Here is a 21513-nt window from a genome sequence, read left to right as displayed (position 1 = left end):
AGTGTTGTAGACGATACACAGACACATCACATACTGACACCATGCATGGGCAATGGTATGTTTTGTCCAGCCCTTCCATGTTGACGCATTCACGGATCGAGATTGCGTTTGAAAATGTATGCATCGCTTTTTGAATGCGGCGTCGTGAGTGTGAGTGTATTTCTGAGACGCATGACGGATCTAGGGCCTCAGACATCTGTTTTGCCACCAGCGCAACTCCTCGTCGAGGGAATCTTTGACATTTTCGGCCCTTCTGAATCCGTGGCCCTCGCCCTCGTAGACCTTGTATCTCCAATCTTTGCCCTCTTTTCCGCCGCCGTTTTTGAGTTGTTGGACGAATTGGTCCGCCTGACTTTTCGGGACGACTTTATCGTCGCTTCCCTGGAGGAGCAGGATGGGGGCCTTGATGTTGGTTGCGTAGAAGATGGGCGAGCGGTCGTGGTAGAGGTCTGGACGCAAGGTGGGCGTTCCGCCGATTAGTTGGAATGGATAGCGCGATTCGAACTTGTGCGATTCGGCGGCGAGCAAGGAAAGCGACGAGACGCCATAGCGCGAGACGCCGCCGGTGAAGATGTGAGGATAGAAACAGAGCGATGCGAGCACCGTATAGCCTCCAGCACTACCGCCAGAGATGAGCAGTGCCGAAGCATCGGCGAGCGAAGATCGTGGTTTAGCCCGAATTGCGCCGCTGAAAGCCCTGGACTTGGAAGCGTTCACTCCAAGATGCGCATGTAGGGTAGCATAGATTCGCTGCACCGTAGACAGGCGCGGTAACAAGCGCGAGAATAGCGGCTCCGTCGAAGCGCCCCCCGAAACAGACGTAACCACAGCCAGATAGTCAACCACACTGAAATGCCGATATCCTTCACCAACATAAATGTCCACCACCCGATCTTGCGGAATCAACCTCTGACTAGTGCGTTCCAAGACCCACTTTCTGTTGGCAGAAAGCGTCAATCCACGCGTGATGCCCAATTGAACACCAATCCCAGGCAGAATCGAGACCGACTCGCTCACCACTCTACCCAACTTGCTTGCGACGAAAGGGAGCAACGAAAGTGTCGCCAGTCCGAGTTTCACCGCGTTTTGACCAAACGCCGTTGTGGGTCGCATCAGAGCTGGAATGCAATGCGAGTAGTTGTGCATCACATTGCTCGCGAATCTCACGCTGATCGCACCGACCCCCGCTGAAACACCGGCGACAATGAGGTCCATCCAGCTCCATGCTGGCGTCGTATTCTTGAGTGTCACTTTGATACCACCTCCGCAAAGCTCTTCTTCCACCACTACGCCCTCCCTCTCATCAGCTTCGAGTTGCTTTCTCACCTTGCTCTGTTCCTCCGCCGTCAGTGAACCGAACGGTCGCGGATCTAGGCTCGCCTGACTACCCAAGAACTTGGCTGCAGCTACGCAGTCGGTCACGTCTGTCACACCCCATTCGCCCGTCAGCCTTTCCAGGTACTCCCTGCCGTACCCCGTACTGCCTCCGTAATTGACGAAGCAAACCATGAATCCACGACTCGTCCAGAACTGCGTTTGCAAATTGAACCCCATCCCGGCGCTAGCACTCGGTCCACCGTGAATCATAAATACGCACGGTGGCGCTTTCCCCTTTGGACCCGTGAATTCTTTGTTCTTGGGCTCAAAGATGATAGCATGCGCAACCGACGGCTTGCCATTGGCAAGCGTGGTGGGGAAATCGATCTCACGAGCTTCACTGAGATACGCTCGCTCGATCACGCCATCTGAGATGAGCGTAGAAGACCGTTTGATCACGGTAATGTTGGACGGTTGTACAACGTAGTTGTTCGCAGCGAGGCCGCGCAGGTCGATGCGGACGAGCGAGTTTGGCTCGTCAGGACGCGTGGCGAGCAGTGCAAAAGAGGTCGAGGTGAGACGACGAAGTTGCGAGACAGAGACAAAAGGGCTCTTGAGTGGAATCAGACGTGGTCTGCGAAGGTTTATCAGTCCCAGATTTTCTTTAGCTCCCTCCGAGTAAGAAACGATGAGCAGATCGGGGGATAGCGCGATGTAGTCCGAGTTGTTGCACGTCCACGCAGGACCCACGAAATCGTGCTTGACAGGCTCTGGTAGGATCAGCTCTGGAGAGCTCACCGATATGCCATGGTCGTTCGACTCGCAAGCAACTGTGGCGAAGTACAGGTTGAGATATCCCGTTGCGTCACAGGCGAAAAACAGCTTTGCTGCATCATCCTTCGAGTTGGCTGGAATGGCCCATACAGGCTGTTGGAGCACTTGCTGCTTTCGAGCCTCTGAACCAGGCACTTTGATCTGGGTAGGTGAGACGAGCTTTGGCGCTTCGGGATCAGAACGATCAAGCTTGGCAACCCACAGCTGTGTGTCCCACCAAGGCATGCTGGGGTGGTTCCAGCTCACCCAGCATACGTATTTTCCGTTCGGAGAAAAGCGGGCAAAAGTGTAGAAGTCCCTCTTCTGCGGTCCATTCGCATCGGTCTCCTCGTCCGCCTTCCTGCCCTGCAGCAGCGTGTGAACCTTGGCCGATTTTGAGCTGAGATCGAGCAAGACGATCGAGTTGACGACGGTCGAAGGTGTATCATCCGTGTGGTCCTCCTGCACCGCCAGGCACAGATCTGCTTCGGCTGGATGGGGTCCGAAATCAGCATACCGTATAGCTGCATTCTCCGGAGACACAACTTGCGGCTCTTCGTCCCGTTTCGCTCTGAGCACATCGAATGACTTAGGATTGTAGTCGGAGAAGATGAAGCTACCGTCCGCCAGACTGGCAGCGGCACCGCCGCCGTACTCATGCACACCCGATCGCGAGCTGTACTTTCCAGAGGTGATGTCGGTAGCTTTCTCGGAAGAAAGGTCAGAAGAGTGCATCAGAGCATATCTACCAGATTCACTCATCCGAAGCTCAACCCAAGCGACCTCTTGACCAGTCTCGGAATTGGCAGGCACCAACACTTCGGATAGACCCGTAGCTTTTTGGAGGAGGAGGTCCGTCGAGATGGGAGACTCCCAAAACCCGTATGGCGCAACCGTCTTGGTGCGTTTGGAGGATGGCATGATTTTCTAATCTTGGTCCTGCGCTAAGTGAATGGTGGTGGTGGGCGGCAAAGAGGAATGGAAAGCAGGAAAGCGTTGAAGGTCTGTGCTCCGTTTTGTCGGCATCGGATAAGGACCTTCCGATATGCTACAAGCAGTCACGAGTGGCACGCTCACTAAGCCAACCAAATCTATGCAAATCTGGCCGAAATCGCCGATTCAGAAAGTGGAGGTTTGGTTGCTCAGCCGCTGAGTAGAACCTTTGGAACAACATTCGTGATTCACGATTCGTGATTGTTACCATGCTTCTCTGTTCCTCGTCTCTCAATTACACCAACACAAGTTTGTTGCTTTTCACGGAGGTGTTCCTGCAGCTTGAGGCAATACGGCAGCATCGAGATGAGCGCAGTCCAGCGCAAAAAGTTTACCCAGCGTAACGTCTTCTATCTCCGCGCTTCACCGTACGTCGTGCTGCAAAGCATCCTCTACCTCGACTACCGCCATGTGGAATGGATGAACCTAAATCCCGATATCCTCAACCAGGTACTCTCCATATTGCGGACAAGAATCATGCCCAAGCTGCGCAAAGAGTCCGACTCGTCAGGAAAGCTTTCGGCAATGAGCAAAAAGGAGCGAGTCGATGTCTACTCGGATCGCGATTTTCAGGTAGCATACTTTTTCAGAAGGATGGATGATCGGCACTCAGTGCTTCTCAAGGAGAAGAGTCTGGTGTTTCCAAACGATCCTAGTTTAGGTGAAGTTAAAGTTGAAGAGGAGGGAAATGCGAATCTTCACGCACCGATCCCAAGAGCGGCCGCGGCCCCAGCTTCGAAGAGAACAACTGTTGTAGGTCACCAAGATGGCGAGAGCAGTGTGCAACCAATGCGAATCAAAGACTCTCCAGAGGCTCAGGGAGCGATTGGATCTTCGTTGGATTCAAGAACGGCTGTTCTTTCCGGTGCTGATGACAGTACGCTTTTCAGAGGGGTGGCTGAGGAGGAAGATCAAGAAGCATTGACAATGCCGCCACCAGCGACCACTAGCACAAGGCGAACAAGAGCTAACATCAATGTAGAGAATGAACCAAGTCGGCGATCAAAACGATTTCGCTCTAAAGACCCTGTCAATGTCAAATCAGAAGCTTCTGCCGCATCAGGAGCGGATGACTCAATACAAGAAACGGGCTCCTCGATCCAGCAAGGAGAAACTGATTACGAAATGAGTGGCGGTGACGAAGCCATCATCATTACGGAAGAGGACGAGGAAAAGATGAAGCCAAAGCTGCACGTCAAATATGCTGGTTTCAGAATGTGAGCGCTACCTTCCCCTTTCAGCTAAGGGCTGTAACTTGTGTGTCACTGACAGACTTCTACCCCTTTTTTATCCTTTATCTGGCCGATGCCTTCTCCAGTTTCGGCAAGCTTCTAGTGCTTGTGGTGGAGCCGTCGAAGCGCGCACTTGCTGCTCACCCTGAGCTCTTTGGAGAAAAGAGGACGACCGAGATTCGCCAGCTCTCAGTGGCGCCGCGGTCCATGACTCCTGGTCTAGCCAACAATCGATCGGGGTCGGTGCAGGGCCGATTCACTTCACTTGAGCCAGCGGGGCGATCAAGCCGAAATGCGAGTGTGGGCCGAGGCACCACTCCGCTGTTCCGAGGTGCGACACCTGCTGAGAGCGAAGCGGGAGGCACACCTGGCCCAATTCGAGACTCTGCAACGCCAGCGTCACGCGGTTCCAGTGCGCTCGATAACGATGCGATAGGTATGGTGGAAGGACAGAAGGGTGAGGCAGAGAACGATGGACCAACGATCGGTGAGCTGGAGGGCATTGAGATGGCAACGCAGATGCTCGAGAGAGAAGGGCAGACGATGGGTGGTAATGATCTCGACGATGAGGATTGATCAGGGAATGCAAGATGATCTTTCTCGCTGTCGTTGAGCTGTCATCCACGTCGTGAATGCATTCAAGAATGATCGCATGCAGCAGGCCACCATTGCTCTTGCAACTGAATATCCGCGGTGCATGGGTCGAGCGTACCGAAACATTGATTTTTGGCGCGGACTTCGAGCAACGCTGAAGGCACAAGGCCGTCTTTGGCATGGAAACCGTCCTCATCTTCAGCCTGCAGTGGGGAAGCAGACAGGTCCATCGTACAAGCATCCGCAATGAATTTTCCGGCTGCGTTTGGGCTAGTCGCAAATGGCGCCCAAGGAAGCACGTACGACATGGCAAATCGCGTCACTAGGTTCGAATCGCGGCAGAGTCCGGTCTGTGGCACGAATCCGGGCTGGACTACAACTACCTCAACGCTACCCGCTGGAGCAGCAGCTGCTTCCAGCGCGTCTTGGATACGGCGGCGAATAGCACGCACGCCAAGCATCTGTAGGAATTTGGATGCTGCATATGTCTCGCGCAGAGTCCACGATGAGGCGCTTGCATGCGAGGAAGAGGAGAAGAAGCGATCAAGGACGGAGAGGTCTTTGATCGAGCGATGTAGTGCGCTGCCAGTGAACACAATGCGCGTCTTCCGGCCCCTCTTTGCGTTTTGTGTGATCGAAGGAATAAGCAATGTGATGAACAAGAGATGTGCAACGTGATTGACGCACGCAGTAGTCTCAATCAAGCCATCGTCACTGAAGAGATGATCCGAGGGATAACTGAGCCTGCCTGATGCCCGATCGCTGTCGACGACACATTGTCTTGCTGGTTTGGCGACAGCGGCATTGAGCAGAAAGATGTCTTGGCCCACAGCTGGCACAGAATCGGCTTGCAATTCAGGCTTGATCGCTGCAGCAGCGCCTCGAACAGATGACGGAGAGGCAAGCTCCATGATTTGGGTCCCTATAGACAAGCGGGAGGATGAAGAAGATGTGGCAGCTTTGTGCTGTTCGGAGAGCGTGTGGCGAGACTTTGCGACGGCAGCAGAATTTTCGTCTCGAACCATCAACGTAAGGTTGCCACCAGAAGCGAGAGCAGGCGAGGCGAGAAGCGTCTTGAGCGCTTCAAATCCAAGACCGGAATGACCGCCTGTGGCAAAGATGCGGACAGACATGCTCGATAGCTAGTGGCCTGTGGTGAAAGCGAGAGCGCTGGTGATGAGGAGAGACTTTAACCCTATAGAAATAGGTCAACGTGACTTAAGTTACAACTCGTGACTGTGCCCTTGGACCCTGCATCGCGGCTGACGGAAGAGTTGCGATGTTGCGATACGAAGCACAGGAGCAAACACAAACAAACCTACGTCCGGAAATCCCGGAAAGTGCGTCTTACTACGTATCTATTTATTTGTTCAACTCACGACTTAATCATGAATAAGAAGGTGCTGCGCTTAAGACTGCACGCGTTCTCAATTGCCCCGTCTAGTTGGACGGGGCCTTTCCGATGACGAAGAAGTCAATGCTCAAGGTCTAGCTCGGCTATGAAGCTGATCTTTCATCTCGCAATTGTCATGCTGCGAAGTGAACCTTTCCTCATGGCTGCTAGAAAGTTAGCTGACTCGCAGAGATGGGCTATATCCCCATCGAAAACTTGGGCACAGAAAGCTGGTTGAAGAGATAATTGAAAAATCAAGCTGACTACGGACACGTGAGGAGGCTTCTCAACTCACGACTCTTGACTGACAAATTGAGAATTGTGAATTGCTTAACTTGATGCCAACGAAGAACGAAAGCCCGAAAGCCGCCCGAGCAGCATGTGCAAAGAGGTGGTCACTTAGTTACCCCACAAAACGCCAAGTTGCGGATCGCCTTCTGCTTGATCGCTCGATTGTTGTACTCTTGGCTCCCACCCACTTTGATGGCCCGATCAAAATCTTCCTTTTTCAGTTCGCACCATTTGGCCATCTAACAACACGTTTGACTGTTCCATTCACGATTACAGCCGTCAAGCTTGGTCTCGCACGCGCAAGCACCACGACATTCCCACAGTGATTCGACGCTGTGATACTCGACTGGACCAGTCATCTGTCACATCGGCTGCTCCGACCGGCCATAACAGGCCGTGCTAGAGCTCATTTGCCCAATGCCTTCCTTTCGGCGCTCCCGTCACCTCAAATAATCACTCGGCATTGCGTCGTCCTGTGTGTCAGCCAGTCATAGGTCATATCCGAAATACGATTGTTGACTCGCCTCTGCTCGGATTGACATGTCCTACAAAACCGAGGACGAAACGCACGCCGCTTTTGAGCTCGTCTCGTTGCGGAACGGCCGAACGAGCACGTCGTTTGAGAACTCGCCGGTTGCCGCTTCCAGCGTCGGTCACAGCAGCAACGCCTTTGCCTTGGCATCCACCTCGTTCAACTCAGCATGCTCACCCCCGAGGGCAGCTGCCACTGTCGCACCACAGAAGAAAGGCAAAAAAGCTAGATCCGGCTCGACAACGTCTGCAGCTTCCAAGTCGACCAAAGTTAAGCCTGACGAGGCGCCCAGCCCCTCGGAACCCAAGGCGAAAAAGCGCCGACGAGTCGTAGTGGCTTGTGACACATGCCGTCGCAAGAAAATCAAATGCGAAGGACTGCCCAATCCCAACAATACTTGCAACAATTGCACTGCCTACAACTATCGATGCACTTTCAGCAGCGATGCCGACAGGTCCAGAGGCAAATACGAAATATTGGAGAGCAAAGTAGAGACGCTCCTCAGCGCGCTCCGCTCTGTAGCGCCGCATGTAGCCCAGCAATTCGAACGCGGCGAGCTCAACGTCACTGGGCCCAGCGGATCGAGCGCACCACCTCAGAATGCACACTCGTGGCATCCACTGGAGTCACACAACAAACCTCATCAAAGCAACGGCGATGACCAAGATGCAGACGATGATAGCGAAGATGGCGACCATCGAGCGGCATTAGGATCCAAGGAGGATTCGCTTCCTTTGCGCGACGACCATGATCTTCCGTCACGCTCCACCGGCCGATTTTCTGGCGATGGAAGCGAACCCGACGACAATAATGCTACAACCAGTGGCGCCGGCAACAGTGGTATCTCGGCAGAAGCCGTCAAACCACAAGACAGAGACGCCCTCTTGCCCGATGTTGAGGATGGTAGACCCCGTTACTTTGGCCGCTCGTCCGCCATGTCACTCTTTCACAGTATTGCAGACGAGAGTCGTCCGACGAGCCCAAACGCTGGCTCTCATCGACTTTCGGATAATCACACCAATCACGCTGGCATCAGCTACGAAACGCATCGCCACCAGAGCCTTCGGCACGAAAAGCACAATGTCACTATGCCCACATCCTCGAACTCGGCCACCTCATCAGCAGCTCTAAACACTGGTAACAGGGCTTCCTCAGCCTCGGTGCCACGTCCACTCTATCCGACCAACTCGAAAGAGTGGATTCAGCTGCTTCGCCGCAAGAACACTGTCGCAGTCGGTCGAGACGACGCTGTGACAGAAGAATGGTTCGAGCGCTATACACTTCCGGACCGTGATCTCATCCAGGACCTGTTCGATGTCTTTTTCCAACAGTTGCATCCTATCATGCCTATCGTCCATCGACCGTCGCTCGAACGCGATCTGGCTACGGGCCGTGCTGACAAGGATTCTGCGTTTCGAGGCTTTGTCTTTACCATTCTCGCCATCGCCTCGCGCTTCTCCCACGATCCACGCGTGCTGGCCGACTCGGGCGACCCAGACACCGCAGGTGACCACTTTGCCGCTGCAAGTCGTCTTTATCACCAAGTCTACGCCGCGAGTCTGATCAACGTTCAAGTTATGGTCCTCACAGCCACGTTCATGCATGGAGCCATCGGTCCTGGAGCAAGCTGGACTGTACTCGGTGTGGCGATTCGAGCGCTGCAAGATATCGGTCTACATCAGGAAAAAGCCTATCGCGGCTTTTCCGCCTTTGAGCAAGAGCTGCGAAGGCGAGTGTTCTGGGGTGCCTTCATTCTGGATTGCATCTTTTCAATCAATATGGGTCGCCCGCTGGCGCTCAAGCTGTCCGACTGCGACGTCAAATTGCCGCTCGAGATCGATGACGAGGTCCTGTTTCAGTACGAGACTGGCGGGTCCATTCCGCCAGTGCCGGCACGAACCGCCTCGGACAAGGCCATCGTCATGAGCGGTTTCATCCATATGATCAAGCTCAATGTTATTGTTCAGGATGTCGTTCACGTCCTCTACTCGCCACGTTGGCGTCAGGACGGTGCAGGACGAGGAAAGCTACCGGCAGATTCCAAGCAGAGAGCCATGCCTGAGTACAAGGACATGGTCATCTTATCGAAACGACTCGAAGAATGGGTGGCTGAGACGCCGATGCATCTACGCTCGATCGACAGTCCCTTTCGTCTGCAAGCTGGATTGGTACAATGTGGTACCCATGATATCCGTCTTTACATCCTGAAGCCCTTTTTGGAGCACAGCGCACTGCGCAAAATGCTTCACCCGCAGTGCGTCTTTCATGCGCGCGAATGCCTCCGCATCGTCATTGCGCTGCACGAAGGCGACCACATGAGCGATCTAGTCTTCATATTTCAGCAAGCTTTCATGAGCACTGCTACATTCATGATCACCGTGTGGCACGAATGCCGCGAGGTGGATCGGCTGGCCGAAGACAACGACCTGGTAGAATCGACGCTCCGCATCTTTGCAGCGTTTGACGATCGCTATTTCTCCCGTCTCTTTCGTCGTGCGCATCGCATCTTGCGCGACATTGCGCTGCGATCGATGCACACCATGACGTCAGATCAGCGCGAGAGGGTGAGTCGCTTGCTGGTTCGTGGAGATCGAGGCATGCCTGGCATCGTTCCTTCCACCATGCTCGGCATGGGTCCAGTGCCAGGCATGATGCAGCCCCGTGCCGATGCCAGCTTGCCTCCTTCAGCAAGGCTGGCAGCGAAGAACGAAAGGCTTGAGAGGCGATCCAGTGGACAACTGGGAGAGGCAGCCGGCGGTGGTCTCTTCCCGCATGATCCCATCTCGGCGGCTTCCTACATTCACAGCTGGTCACCGATCCCAAGCGCGCCCATGTCGCCTAGTCGTAACTCGGTCAGTGAGGGCAGTCATGTTGGTGAGAACCAGATCACGTCGGCCGCTTTTGGCCAATTCATGATGAGCAACGCAGGAGGCAACGCGGCTGGAAACGTCCATGCTGGCAACAATGGCCATGCGAGCGTCGCCAGCAGTGGCAGCTCTCACATAGCAGGTCTGCGTGCCTTTGACGCTGCCGCTTCGCCTCGTTCACAGCTGGCTGCCGCGAGCGATGGCACGATCGACAGAAGGTCGGATATCCACCCTGCATCGTTCGGTGATGCACGTGGCATCATGCCGCTGTACACGGACGATCCAGGCTCAGTGCAGCATCAATTGGAGGATCTGTCGTGGACCGACTACTTTTCTAGGTTTTTGGATGACATTGGCGGTGGGAGCGCCTCCATGGCATCCGCGAGCAGCACAGGCAGTGTCGCTGCACCCCCTCACGGCACCCAGCAGCAGCAGCAGCAGCAGCAGGCGCAAATGGCTAGGTTTCTGGATATCAACGACGCGGAAACTGTTGCTTCGAACGCCTACGTCGAGTTGCCGTTTGCCATAGCTTCATCAGCCTCTCCGGCTAATTACGCACAGGATCTAACGCAGTCGCCGCACCGTGCACTTTGACAGCACTCGCCTGAAAGTATCTCGGATCCAAGTTACTGTATTTGTGGGCTCCTGCGTGATAGAACGTCGGGATCGCTCTGATGCTGTGGGAAGAGAATAATTTGTCGGTGCTTATCCGTGTTGAACGGAATTATATGGGGCTGAACGTCATGTGTCTCTCGGCTATATGGGAAAAGGGAAAACAACAAAATGTGCGAAAGGTGAGATGATATGGCGCGCCCTTCGCGCGTGGCGTGGCGTAGAGTCACGAGTGGTTCATGTTGTGCAAACTAACTTAGTGATAACATTCGTGATTCGTTGTTCAATGTCAGTGTTCAGTAACCTCTTGTCGGCGGTGGATCCCGCATAAGCTGCAAAGCAACTTGCAACACAGGTCTATGAAGTGCCGCTCGGATCGGCCCAAGCCTGGCGATGTACCGAAGCAGCCGAATATTCGAGAAAGTGGGTGGTTGACATGATGCTTGAACGCACGAGTCTCTGCACTGCGATTAAAACTCAAACGGCGTCGAGAGGCAGAGGCGTGTGCAGGAAAATCATGAATTCACGATTCGTGATTCACGATCGATGCAACAGCAACAGCTGCTGCACGAATTCTGCGCCAAGACGGGCTTGCCCCCTAGATCGAAGAAGCTGTTGCTTCCTCGCCCGTCTCACCATGTTCGGAAATTTTGTTGACACAAGACTGCTGAGAGGGACCCTGTTGATCTCACCTCGCTAAAAGCAACGAGTGTTGTGTGTTGATCAATCCTTCGCTTCTCCCCTCGACAGCGTCACCCTCCACCTACGCAACCCTCCGCTCTTGTTCTTCCCTTGTTGCCTTCATCCATCACCCGACACCCATCACCTACAGTCACCAATCGTGCTATCAATCGATCTTTGCTTTGGTATTTAAAATGCAGATCGCTGCCGCAATCACCGCGCTCGCTTCCGTCGTCGGTCTCTCGCAAGCTTTCGAGATCACCTTTCCCAACAGCAATGGCGGTTATTGGGTGGTACGTTGACGGCATCATCAACCCAACACGCCGCTGAATGAAGCCAGAACAATTAATCGAGTGAATGCTGATAGACTGCTTTGGGATTGCCTTTGATCGTCTCATTGTGACTCGCAGACCAACTACACCAACACCTTGGTACGTCACCGTCTTCACCTGCGCTTTCGCATCCATACGGTAGCATACAGCTGACGTAACTTGTACATTTGGTCCTGGATGCGGCCAATTTACGATAATGGTGTTATCAGAACTGGAAAGGTGCGTCTGCGGACGAGGTTCGACGTTGCATCTGATCATTGCCGGCGTACATGCTGACACTTGCTGTGCTGGCTGTTTCGCATCACCACTTTTTGCCTTGACAGCCAACTCATCCGATCCCAGCTTCTTCTCGGTGCAGCTTCTGAACGCCAATAGCAGCCAGCTTAACGGGAACTTCCAGATCGGAAACGCGCTCTTGACTGCTAACGGCACGGCTCAAATCTTCATCGATCGCATCCCCAGCGGTACATACAGTCTGCTGTTCGTTAACAGCAGCAACTACGAACTTGACCGCCCGCAGGTATACTACACTTCGAGCTCATTTGAAGTCAAGCCCAACGGCACGCAGCCTGCTGAAGTGACGGCCAACACCAACGCTGACCCGAACAGCTCGGCGACCACCGCTGCCACCGGATCGGCCACTGCGACGCTCTCGAGCGCCACGGGCTCCAGCACCAGCGCTAGGCCATCGAATGGCAGCAGCAACAGCGGTTCGAGTATGATCCAAGGTAGCACTGTGGCTGTCGTGGGAAGCTTGGTCTCGGCTGTGCTAGGCCTTGGCGCTGGTCTGCTTGTCTGAGAGACGCTGGAACAGACCAGGTTTCCTTGCTATGATCTTGGCCCGTTCGCTTTCGTGTATGTATCTTGTTACCCACTTTCCCACCGTTGAAAACGTCTCGACCCACTCTCGTTTCTAGCCACACTGTTTCCCATAGCTGCACCACAAATGTGCTTTTCTCAAGCTACAACGCGGTTGTTGCTGAGAGTTCTACCGAAAAGTGTGGATGTAAAGCTGAGATGAACGTGTAGTTTGGTCTTGGCGTATTTTTCGTGTTTCACGCTCTGGTTAGGTGCATGTTTCAGATTCAGTCACGAGTTGTGTAGACGTCGAGCGAGGAGAACAGCACTCACGACTGACTGTTGCACCAAGCGACGCACAACCGTTGTGTGTTTGCTTGCTTCACTCACTCACTCACTCACTCACTCACTCACTCACTCACTCACTCACTCGCGACTTACTCGTGAATCACGACTTGCTTTTCACGAATATTCGTGATTTGTGATTGATTTCACAGAAAAGTTGTGGGCGCGTCGCAGCGCTGTTGCTGTCCGTGATATGTTTCATATCCCGCCGTACGCACGTCTCGTGTATGTTGGCGACCCCTTTCCAAAATCAATCGTGAATCCCGCGCATTGACCGTCACTTTCGGTAAAATGAGCGGTTTTGCAAATGCAGCGTCATTCTTGTCCGTCACCATACACATCGTATCACATCCGCCTACTCAACGGTGCTTGGAAGGCGCAGTACCAAACTGAAAATCGTGACGAACAGCCGCCGTGTCAGAGCAACGCTTTTGAGCTGCACTTGCAAACCGCAATTTGACCTCAACAGCCACACAAAAAGTGCCGAGCTCCTGAAACTGCTCGACTCAACATACAGCACAGTGGCAGTGCAAGTATCGACTACGCCCCCGCTTCCATCCACCACACGCAAGCTCGGCGGCTCTCTGGTGTGACAGTGCATCGACGCAGCATATCAGATCGGCCGTTCGGTTTATCACCTGTATCCCACAACGATAGGCCAGAGACCTACTGCTCGTTCGAGCTGATCAGCATCGTTCATTAGAGCACACACAAAGCCTTGGCGACGGGCACAAAATGCGACTGCCCTCTTATCGCAGTGTCTTGAAACTCGATAGCTCCTGCTCGTAGTCGACAGATCATTCTTCTTGACCACATTCGTACAAAGAAAGTGTCATCCGGTCAGTCGCTGCCACAATGGCAGCAGCTAATCTACCGCTCTCACGCAGCATGCGTGTCCCGCTTGCCAACCGTCAAAACGCCAATGAGTCCAATCGATTCCCAGATGAATGGGGCCCCTCTTCCGTACCTCCCACTATCCAATCCAACATCCCGTGGGACGAGCAAGTTGTTCCCGCCTTGCGTAAGAAGCTTGAAGCCGAATCCAAAGATCTTGGCAAGCGCATCAGCCGTATCGAGGAGAGCAACAATGGCTGGGCACGCTCTCGCGAGTCTATCGATCTACGCGATCCTCGCGCCACCACCCATGTACGTGATGTAACGGACCGCAGAATGTCCCGTGAAGTCGTCCAGCATCATCGTGAGTCATCCATAGAACAGTATCACAACCGATTTGCATCAATTCGAACTCCTTCCAGGCAACGCTCGGGAGACGCCGTCGACACCGGCTTTCCTTTGGACTTGGCTGCATCGCACGATAGCAATGCCGAAACGGGGTCCTTGTTGTCACACGATGCAACGGAAAGGGCGAGACAAAAGGCGAGACAAATCGCTGCGTCACGACAAATCAAGGTCAACCAGCAACAAAATGGTGGACCGAGAAACTCGAACGCTGCTTCCACCAACGCATACGGTTACGCACCAGGCCAGACTCTGGGAAGCAGCGTTGATGCTATTCCGGAGGGCAAGGCTGTTGCAAACAATGTAGGGCAAAGTTTCTCGGCGTTTGAAAGGAAGAGAATGCGCACACAGTCGACTCCCATGCGGCCTAGTATAGACGAGATTGATTCAGATCAGGCTACGGCCTCTAGACGTACTCAAAATTTTTCCTCTCCTGATGCACAAGAGGCCAACCCGTCAATCAAACACGGTACGAAACAGCCGAATGGACATCAGCGAACTACTTCGTTGTCGCGACGCAAAGCAGCTATCGATCCGAAACTCATGGAAGAGTTTGGTCCCCTGGGTGCCACGCCCTCACCCACAGCGACCCTTCTCCGTGCACATCAAGAACTCGATTTTGCATCGCCTGCGACGCCATCTCCCTCCAACCATCGCACTCGAAACGTTCAGCCGGACGCTTTCCGTTCACTTTGCAGACCAGATCAGCTTCGCTATCGCGAATCCTCGGCTCCGCCTGCCTTCGGCCAAGACGATGACGGCTCAGTGAATGAATTTGGTGCCTCTCCCGCCAGTAAAAGCGTCAACAGCTGGGAAGACCAAATCATCCCGACAGTGGCGAGGAAGCTGCAGCAAGAACAATTCCTCCGAGCCGGAAAAGAGGGAAGGCTTAGTCGATACGAGGGCTTGATTGATACGTGGGACAAGAACGGGCTACCGCTCAGCAGAAGTGATGTCATTGCAATGCAGAAAGCACAAAGGTTGGAGCAGGAGCAAGAGCTCGAGGGAAGGAAGCAGCAGCAACAACAACAACAACAACAACAACAGCAACAACAGGAAGGCGAGACTGACTATGATGAGCAGATGCTGACACCAGGACCAGCACCTGCTTTGCATCACAGGAGCAGCAATCTCAGTCCTGTCGAGGCGGGTTTCAGCGAAAGATCCGGCTCGAGAGCTAGCAGTCGACGCAGTCGACGCAGTCAGCGCTCTGCGCTCTCACACCAGCAAGAGCAAGCAGAGCAGCCGCACCATCAGGACAAACAGCAGCCGCAAGTGCAGAACATCCCGATGCAGACATTTGAACCGCACACTGTGCTGCAGCCTCCACCGCAAACTTATCCAACGTCGGCATCGACGATGAAAGCATCACCTCCTCAAACCAACGATGTTGTATATGGCGACAAAGTGGAAAAGGGCGGCTGCTGTTGCGTGGTCATGTAGCATCGAGCTCTAATCGTCTTGATTTGCACTCCGTTTCGCGTCTATGACACTCACACTCACTCTTATTACCCACACACTCGTGACTAGCTCAAGACACACATACACTTTCTTTCCTTCCTTCCTTCCTTCCTTGCTCACAACACATTTCGTCAAAAGCATCTTTCGTTTCGTATCATTGTTGATCCTTTCTGCAAGCATGCTTTACTGGACAGTTTCATTCGCAATCAGGATCAGTGTCAGAAGCTAGCTAGCTCAAATTTGTTTCCTATTCACGATTGTTGCAACACAGGAGGGTGTGACTCGTGACTTGACTCGTGACTTGACTGAAGCTGCAACCATTTTTTTTTGTTTTTTTTTGTAACTCGTTCCTATCGTGTATCCGTGATCGTGTATGACGTGGATTGTGGATTATTTGGTACAGTGTGCGATTCTTTTCATCCAACAAGTGGGTATGGGAACAAAATTGAGCGGTTGTGCACGTACCTCTAACGTCTGGTGCACGCGGGAGCTTGTTGTCGCGGGAATCACTTATGTTTGCGTCCCGCTTTGTCGTGTTGGACTCGGATCCTCCATCATCTGTCATCGCTGCTCGGCTTACAAGGAAGCTTTGAGCGAAAATAGACGACGCTCAACGGATCAGCCTGGTCGACAATGAAACTTGGAACGCTCTCGGCGGTGGTAGCTTTGTCTGTGGCTGCATCCACGACGATCGCGCATGTGCAGACCGGCGGCGGTACCACATACGATGTACTGCATCGGATCACCACTGTGGGCGATACGTCTTCGACGTCGTCGAGCTCGACGACTGCATGGACACGCCGTGCGACTCTCTCGGTATCCTCGACCAACCATACATTGACGAATGTGCTTTCAAACGACGAGGTGAAAATGCTTTACTCTCAAGCATGGGACTCGGCGTCGTTGGATCTTCTCTACCAGATTGGCCTGCGACCGCACGGTGACGACCAAACCGCGCTGTATACCTCTGTTCGACTGTGTCATTTGCGCCAGAGTCATCGCGAACTGCGCAGCATCGACGACGAATTGCTGCTCAGTTCTCGTGGTGCGGATGTAGTCGGGTTGGGATACCGGGTCAAAGACATCACGCTGGGCTCCGACCATTGTCCTATCCTGAGCAACGTCAAGCTGGATAAAGTGAAGGAGGAAAGACGCAAACAGCGCCAACGACAGCTTTCTCGACGACGAAAATCCGCGTCTTCTCCATCGGCAGCTTCTGCTACGATCGAGCAAGAGTTCAAGTTGAACACAGTCGTTCGAAGCGTGACACGGCAAACACCGCGAAAGCTCATGCTGAAACAAGCCGCACCAACCAACGCTGATGGAACGGTCAGCGTGCCGCCTCCCGAGAAAACGTTTGTCCAGAAATACTGGATGTACGCTATCCCGCTCGTGCTGCTCTTGATTATGCCCGATGGCCACGACGACCGCGATACCGGCGCTGAGGCGCATCCGAGCTCGGAACACCCAGGCTCCGGCAAGGGTGCTAAGAGGCTCAGTTAGATCATCTTGCATTGATAAGCGACGTTTCACTTTGTCCGTTGATCAGCGTGCGAGGCAAATTTAGTTGCATGCCGCGTAGCACGCAGTGATTGTGATGTGTAAGCGAATGTGCACGAGTTTAGTAGGTGTGTAAGTCAAGGCGTGTGGCGGATGAGCTAGGCTACCAGGCTCACAGACACGCGCGCGAGGCGCGAGCGTCGAGCATGCAAGACACCACGTCTGTCCAAACGCGTCCAAGCACCTGTCTGGCACGTAGATGCAGGCCAGCACAGTGGCATGGCGCTGCACAGCCTGTGGTGTTGGGACGACGTGATGTTTTCGCATACAAACAACACATTCGCCGGAGCAAGTATGCGGATGCACGCAAAAGTCATCGACTCAGAACTGTATGGATTGCATGTAGAATGCGACTATGACTTCCTAGCATCTCTGGACCTGGGGGAGGTGGTATCTGCGTTAGCTACGAAGAACGTGCCAGCCTTGTATACCAAGTAGAGCATGACGACGACCTGGCCGAACCTGACGAGTGGGTTTGCTACATCTGCCTGGTATGCTCTTTGCTGCATGGCGCTGGCCGTGCTACTTGAGTTTCTGGCACGATTTCGGGCTTCTCTCTCCCTCTGCTGTGCTGCCAAGGTCTCGAACGCAGTATCGCTACCAGTGCGCATCGCGTCGGCGCGCGCGCGTGTGGCCGACTCGTTAAAGCTGGCACTTTGCCTTGCTGCATTCTGCGAGTCGGCCGCTTTTCGTCGTCGCTGATAGTCCCAAGCATACGTAGCCCTGGCGCGACGATTCACATTGTCTTGCGCATCGTAGAAATACGCGCCGCGCGAACGCGAACCCACATTATCGCCATACGCAGCTGGCGAAGCCGACGACTGTCGGTCGTACGATCGACGATTCGTCGGTTGACCTAGCGTGGCATACGCCTCGGACACTTCTTGGAACCGCTTCTTTGCATCATCTGACGGGTTCACATCCGGATGCAGCTCTTTAGAGAGCTTGTAGAACTGCGACTTGATCTGTGCCTGTGTTGCACCTCGCTCCACCTGGAGCGTTTGGTAAAAGTCAATGGTGCGTGCGCCTGTGAAAGCGGTCCAAGAAAAGCTTCGCTTGTTCCCACCACCACCACCATTGCTGCCACGCGACAATGTCGTACGAGAACTACCACGCCGTCCCACAGCTCGCGTAGACTGACAGCCCCCATCCGTGGTGCTATCAGCAAAGATAGCCGAGCCTTTACCCCAAGCACCCGCTCGTTTACCCCAGTCCTCGCGAACTCCCCAAACATGATCTTCAGACAGCACAGGTGGTCCTTGGTCTCGACTGCGCTTCTTACCGATCGGTCCGGGCGTGAAATCCGGCGCTTCAGACTTGGGTTGAGCTTGCAGCGTTTCGCGCTTCAACTCGTCCGTCTCGTGCTCCAGCTCAAGCTCGGTCTGCACACGCGAGCGACCGGGGAAACATGCGGTTTCGTACGAGGCCTCTTGCGCAAAATCTCCATCCGTATCTACATAGCTTGCAGGCGAATCCGCCGACACAGCCGAAGTGACACCCGCAGCGTTTGGCGCACTATCCAAAGGGCGATGTGCTTGATGCATCTCGTTAGCTACCGCCTTACCGACCGAGTGCGCAACAGCCGACGTCCCCGCCCATGCGTCCATCTCATCCGACAGGAACGGACGCCACCCTTTGCGACGCATCCAATCCGGATGACTCATTTCGAACAACCTCGATACCGCTCGTTGGTACGAAAACCGTTCGTCCTCGCCGCTAAAGATGGCCAGGTGCTTGAATCCGACCTTGTCATCCTTGTTGACAACAGCTTGAGCTTGCGACGTGGATGAGCGCGAGGGACGATCGGAAGAGTAGGCCGAGATGTTGGGCCGGAAGCCTTCCTCGGTATCCTGCATGGCTTCTGAAAGCGTTTCCGCCATGATGAGCGATTCAGTCATGAACTCGTCTTGATTCATATCGATGCGTTGGTTTGTCCTGCGACGAGCAAGTTCTTCTTCCTCCGGATAGGATACACCGGGTGGAGGAGTGAGGAACGGGGAGCGGCCGCCTTTGGTCGACATGTCGACTATGTCTTCCATCGTATTGGTGGCACTGTACTGCAATTCGGGGCGGACATCGCCGGGTCCAGCAGCGGGTCCGTTAGCTGCATGACGAGCTGCACGCTCGGCGTCCGGAAAAAAGAGCTCATCAGGTCCCGCGTCGGCGAGAACGACTAGGCGACAACCCGCTTCGTACACCGCATCGAGCAACGTGATCATTCGCCTTGCCTGGTTCTTCTGCATGAGCGTCATTTGCGGTACACCTTCGAGGATCAGGGTGTGGTACGTGGACGCCAGCGTCAGATAGTCGGCCGGTCCAAGAGGCGTATCGCACAGCTCGGAAAACGTGAATTGACATATGCTGGGCAGCTCGTCGGTCGCAGAGATGGAACGTGGCACATGCAGCTTGCGCCCATACACGTTGAGTGTAGCAGGAACAGTAGTGCGTCCTCCCAGCACTTGCGCTACCATGCGATCATACTTGTCCGCTTCGCTGCGAAGAAAGTACGATGTCTGCGCCGCGCTCTCAACATCGGCAGCGGCGTCAAGGTTGGCCTTGGTGCTGTTTGGCTGTGGCTGCTCTTGGCTATCATCGTCATTCTGATGGCGATCGCGATCGAGCCATTCTTGGCGGTAGAAAGGCTCTCTCCTGAAATCACGGTTCCTCCTCATCTCGTGGTTGGGACATCTCTCCTGTAGAATCTCGAGGAATTGCGTCAACTGGCCCCTCTGCACGTTGCTTGCGTACAGATCCTTGGGAATCCGGTTGCTCGTGCCAATTACCACACCGCCCAACCTCCAGTACGCCTCGAGCGTACGCCGCAACAAGCCGGCACTGGCTACATCGACCAACTGGATTTCATCGAACAACAAAATATGGCCATGGTTCAAGAAAAGGTGGGCAGCGGCATGCAGAGGCAGTGTCGTCTTGACCACATCGCCATCGGGGCCGGGAATGTACTGCAACTGTTGACTTGCATCGTCGGCCAGCGAATCTGGACGGAAAAACGGCATGCCACGAAGAGCGCGTCTCCAAGCGGAAGACTTGTGGCTGCGCGTCCAAACGGCGCCTGTGCCGATCTGAGGAGTTGCTGTTGGACGCGGTGTACCCTGTTGCACAGCTCGACGTCGACGTTCCGCCTCCTGCCAGATGATCTTGTAAAGATCAAGCAAGAGGTGATGGTAGTGTCGACGAAACTTGTACCTGGTGGGGAGTGAGTCATAGAAGATGTCCATGACCATGCTTTTGCCAGTACCGGGTGTGCCGGTGATCAGGAGACCTTTCGGAGTGCCGAGTTGTGCTAAGCCTTCGCTCTCGCTGAGCCAGCGGACGAGATCGCCGATGTTTTCGCGCTTGGACTGGGACGAGTAAGAGGCTTGCGAGGTACGCTCGTCTTGCATCTCTTTCGCTCCGGGACGTAGGCGCGAGTCGATGGCTGAGGCGAGCGCTGCAGAGGAAGCACTTTGCGAGTCATGGTTGAGGATGCCAAGAAGATGCGCTGGTGGCACGTAGTCGCGAAGTGTGCGGTTGATACGGCGCAGCTCGACAAGTGCACGAAGCTGTTCTTCGTCTTCTTCGAGCTCACCACGTGCGACTTTGGCGCGATAGATAAGGAGAGGATCCGTGACCTGCAACGCATTTGTCTCCAGCGTGAGAGGAGGTGGGGTAGGTCTAGCGTACGAAGCCAGGCGACGTGCAGATGAATCAGAGCAACGCTGAGCGCAAAACGTTATTGGCCGCGAGTCGTTGTAGGGATAGATACATCTTGATGGTAACGTCGTGTAGCAATGCGTGGTTGCTGGAAGCGCCAAAGCAGTCAGTAGCCGTCTTGATCGCGTCGAGGCGCCGAAAGCCGGAGTTGCAGAGACCAACATGATCTCTGCTTTTGCGCTTGTCTACAAGGACATTGACAAGTTTACCGCCCACTCGTGATGGATTGAACGGTTCAGCTGAACACAGCTCGAGCCAGACGATCAGGTAGCGATTCCAAAACCTTTGACACTGGATGTGAATGTGAGAAGGACAAGGTGGATGAGCGGGTACGAGTCACTTGTTCAAGTAACCTAATCTGCTCTTTGTTTCTCTCGGTGATCGACTGGCATGATTGCGACTGTGACTCGTCCTGGCGTTAACTTCCGTATTATCCTATCTGATATGTAAGCGTGAGATACGAGCCGTGAGCGTCTGGTTTCAGTCACGAGTATTTGCCAAAATCGGCACGTCATGCCTCCACACGAACGCCGCCTCGCGCTCGTTACTGTCGGCCGGTTGACGCCGCGGCGCAAAAGCGTGAATTCGGATTTCGGTGCGAGTCAGTGCAAGAAAAGGGATTTTTTTGAAGAAGAACAAGAATCACGCGAATCACGAATCAAGAATACAAAAAGAGCTTTAGTGGATGTGTCAGTGGTAAGATCTCATCCTCGACATCCTCACCACGGCGTTCAAGTTTGCA

The 21513-nt window shown here is 54.1% G+C and overlaps 8 protein-coding genes across 8 annotated transcripts; 5 read left to right on the top strand and 3 right to left on the bottom strand.

Moving 5' to 3' along the window:
- Nucleotides 1-180: 180 nt before the first annotated feature.
- Nucleotides 181-3051, bottom strand: UMAG_01559 (uncharacterized protein; the record flags this gene model as incomplete). The annotated part of the gene is made up of 1 exon (XM_011389281.1): nt 181-3051. One exon carries the CDS (start codon nt 3049-3051, stop codon nt 181-183), a length of 2871 nt encoding a protein of 956 aa, XP_011387583.1.
- Nucleotides 3052-3429: 378 nt separating this feature from the next.
- Nucleotides 3430-4931, top strand: UMAG_01558 (uncharacterized protein; the record flags this gene model as incomplete). Its single annotated transcript, XM_011389280.1, has 2 exons — nt 3430-4340; nt 4442-4931. The coding sequence occupies 2 exons, from the start codon at nt 3430-3432 to the stop codon at nt 4929-4931; spliced, it is 1401 nt and encodes a 466-aa protein (XP_011387582.1).
- Nucleotides 4932-4993: 62 nt separating this feature from the next.
- UMAG_10817 (uncharacterized protein) lies at nt 4994-6082 on the bottom strand (the record flags this gene model as incomplete). Its single annotated transcript, XM_011389692.1, has 1 exon — nt 4994-6082. The coding sequence occupies one exon, from the start codon at nt 6080-6082 to the stop codon at nt 4994-4996; it is 1089 nt and encodes a 362-aa protein (XP_011387994.1).
- Nucleotides 6083-7173: 1091 nt separating this feature from the next.
- Nucleotides 7174-10626, top strand: UMAG_01556 (uncharacterized protein; the record flags this gene model as incomplete). The annotated part of the gene is made up of 1 exon (XM_011389279.1): nt 7174-10626. The coding sequence occupies one exon, from the start codon at nt 7174-7176 to the stop codon at nt 10624-10626; it is 3453 nt and encodes a 1150-aa protein (XP_011387581.1).
- Nucleotides 10627-11519: 893 nt separating this feature from the next.
- On the top strand, nt 11520-12456 carry UMAG_10816 (uncharacterized protein; the record flags this gene model as incomplete). The annotated part of the gene is made up of 4 exons (XM_011389691.1): nt 11520-11618; nt 11736-11756; nt 11867-11876; nt 11981-12456. The coding sequence occupies 4 exons, from the start codon at nt 11520-11522 to the stop codon at nt 12454-12456; spliced, it is 606 nt and encodes a 201-aa protein (XP_011387993.1).
- A 1199-nt stretch (nt 12457-13655) lies between these two features.
- UMAG_01554 (uncharacterized protein) lies at nt 13656-15482 on the top strand (the record flags this gene model as incomplete). The annotated part of the gene is made up of 1 exon (XM_011389278.1): nt 13656-15482. One exon carries the CDS (start codon nt 13656-13658, stop codon nt 15480-15482), a length of 1827 nt encoding a protein of 608 aa, XP_011387580.1.
- Nucleotides 15483-16133: 651 nt separating this feature from the next.
- Nucleotides 16134-17003, top strand: UMAG_01553 (uncharacterized protein; the record flags this gene model as incomplete). The annotated part of the gene is made up of 1 exon (XM_011389277.1): nt 16134-17003. The coding sequence occupies one exon, from the start codon at nt 16134-16136 to the stop codon at nt 17001-17003; it is 870 nt and encodes a 289-aa protein (XP_011387579.1).
- A 410-nt stretch (nt 17004-17413) lies between these two features.
- On the bottom strand, nt 17414-20935 carry UMAG_01552 (uncharacterized protein; the record flags this gene model as incomplete). The annotated part of the gene is made up of 1 exon (XM_011389276.1): nt 17414-20935. One exon carries the CDS (start codon nt 20933-20935, stop codon nt 17414-17416), a length of 3522 nt encoding a protein of 1173 aa, XP_011387578.1.
- Between the last annotated feature and the right edge of the window lie 578 nt (nt 20936-21513).

Source organism: Mycosarcoma maydis, chromosome 3 (assembly GCF_000328475.2).
Source record: "Mycosarcoma maydis chromosome 3, whole genome shotgun sequence".
Classification (NCBI taxonomy): Eukaryota; Fungi; Basidiomycota; class Ustilaginomycetes; order Ustilaginales; genus Mycosarcoma; species Mycosarcoma maydis.
The sequence above is the reverse complement of the archived record's forward strand: the minus strand, read 5'-3'. Positions and strand labels throughout refer to the sequence as shown.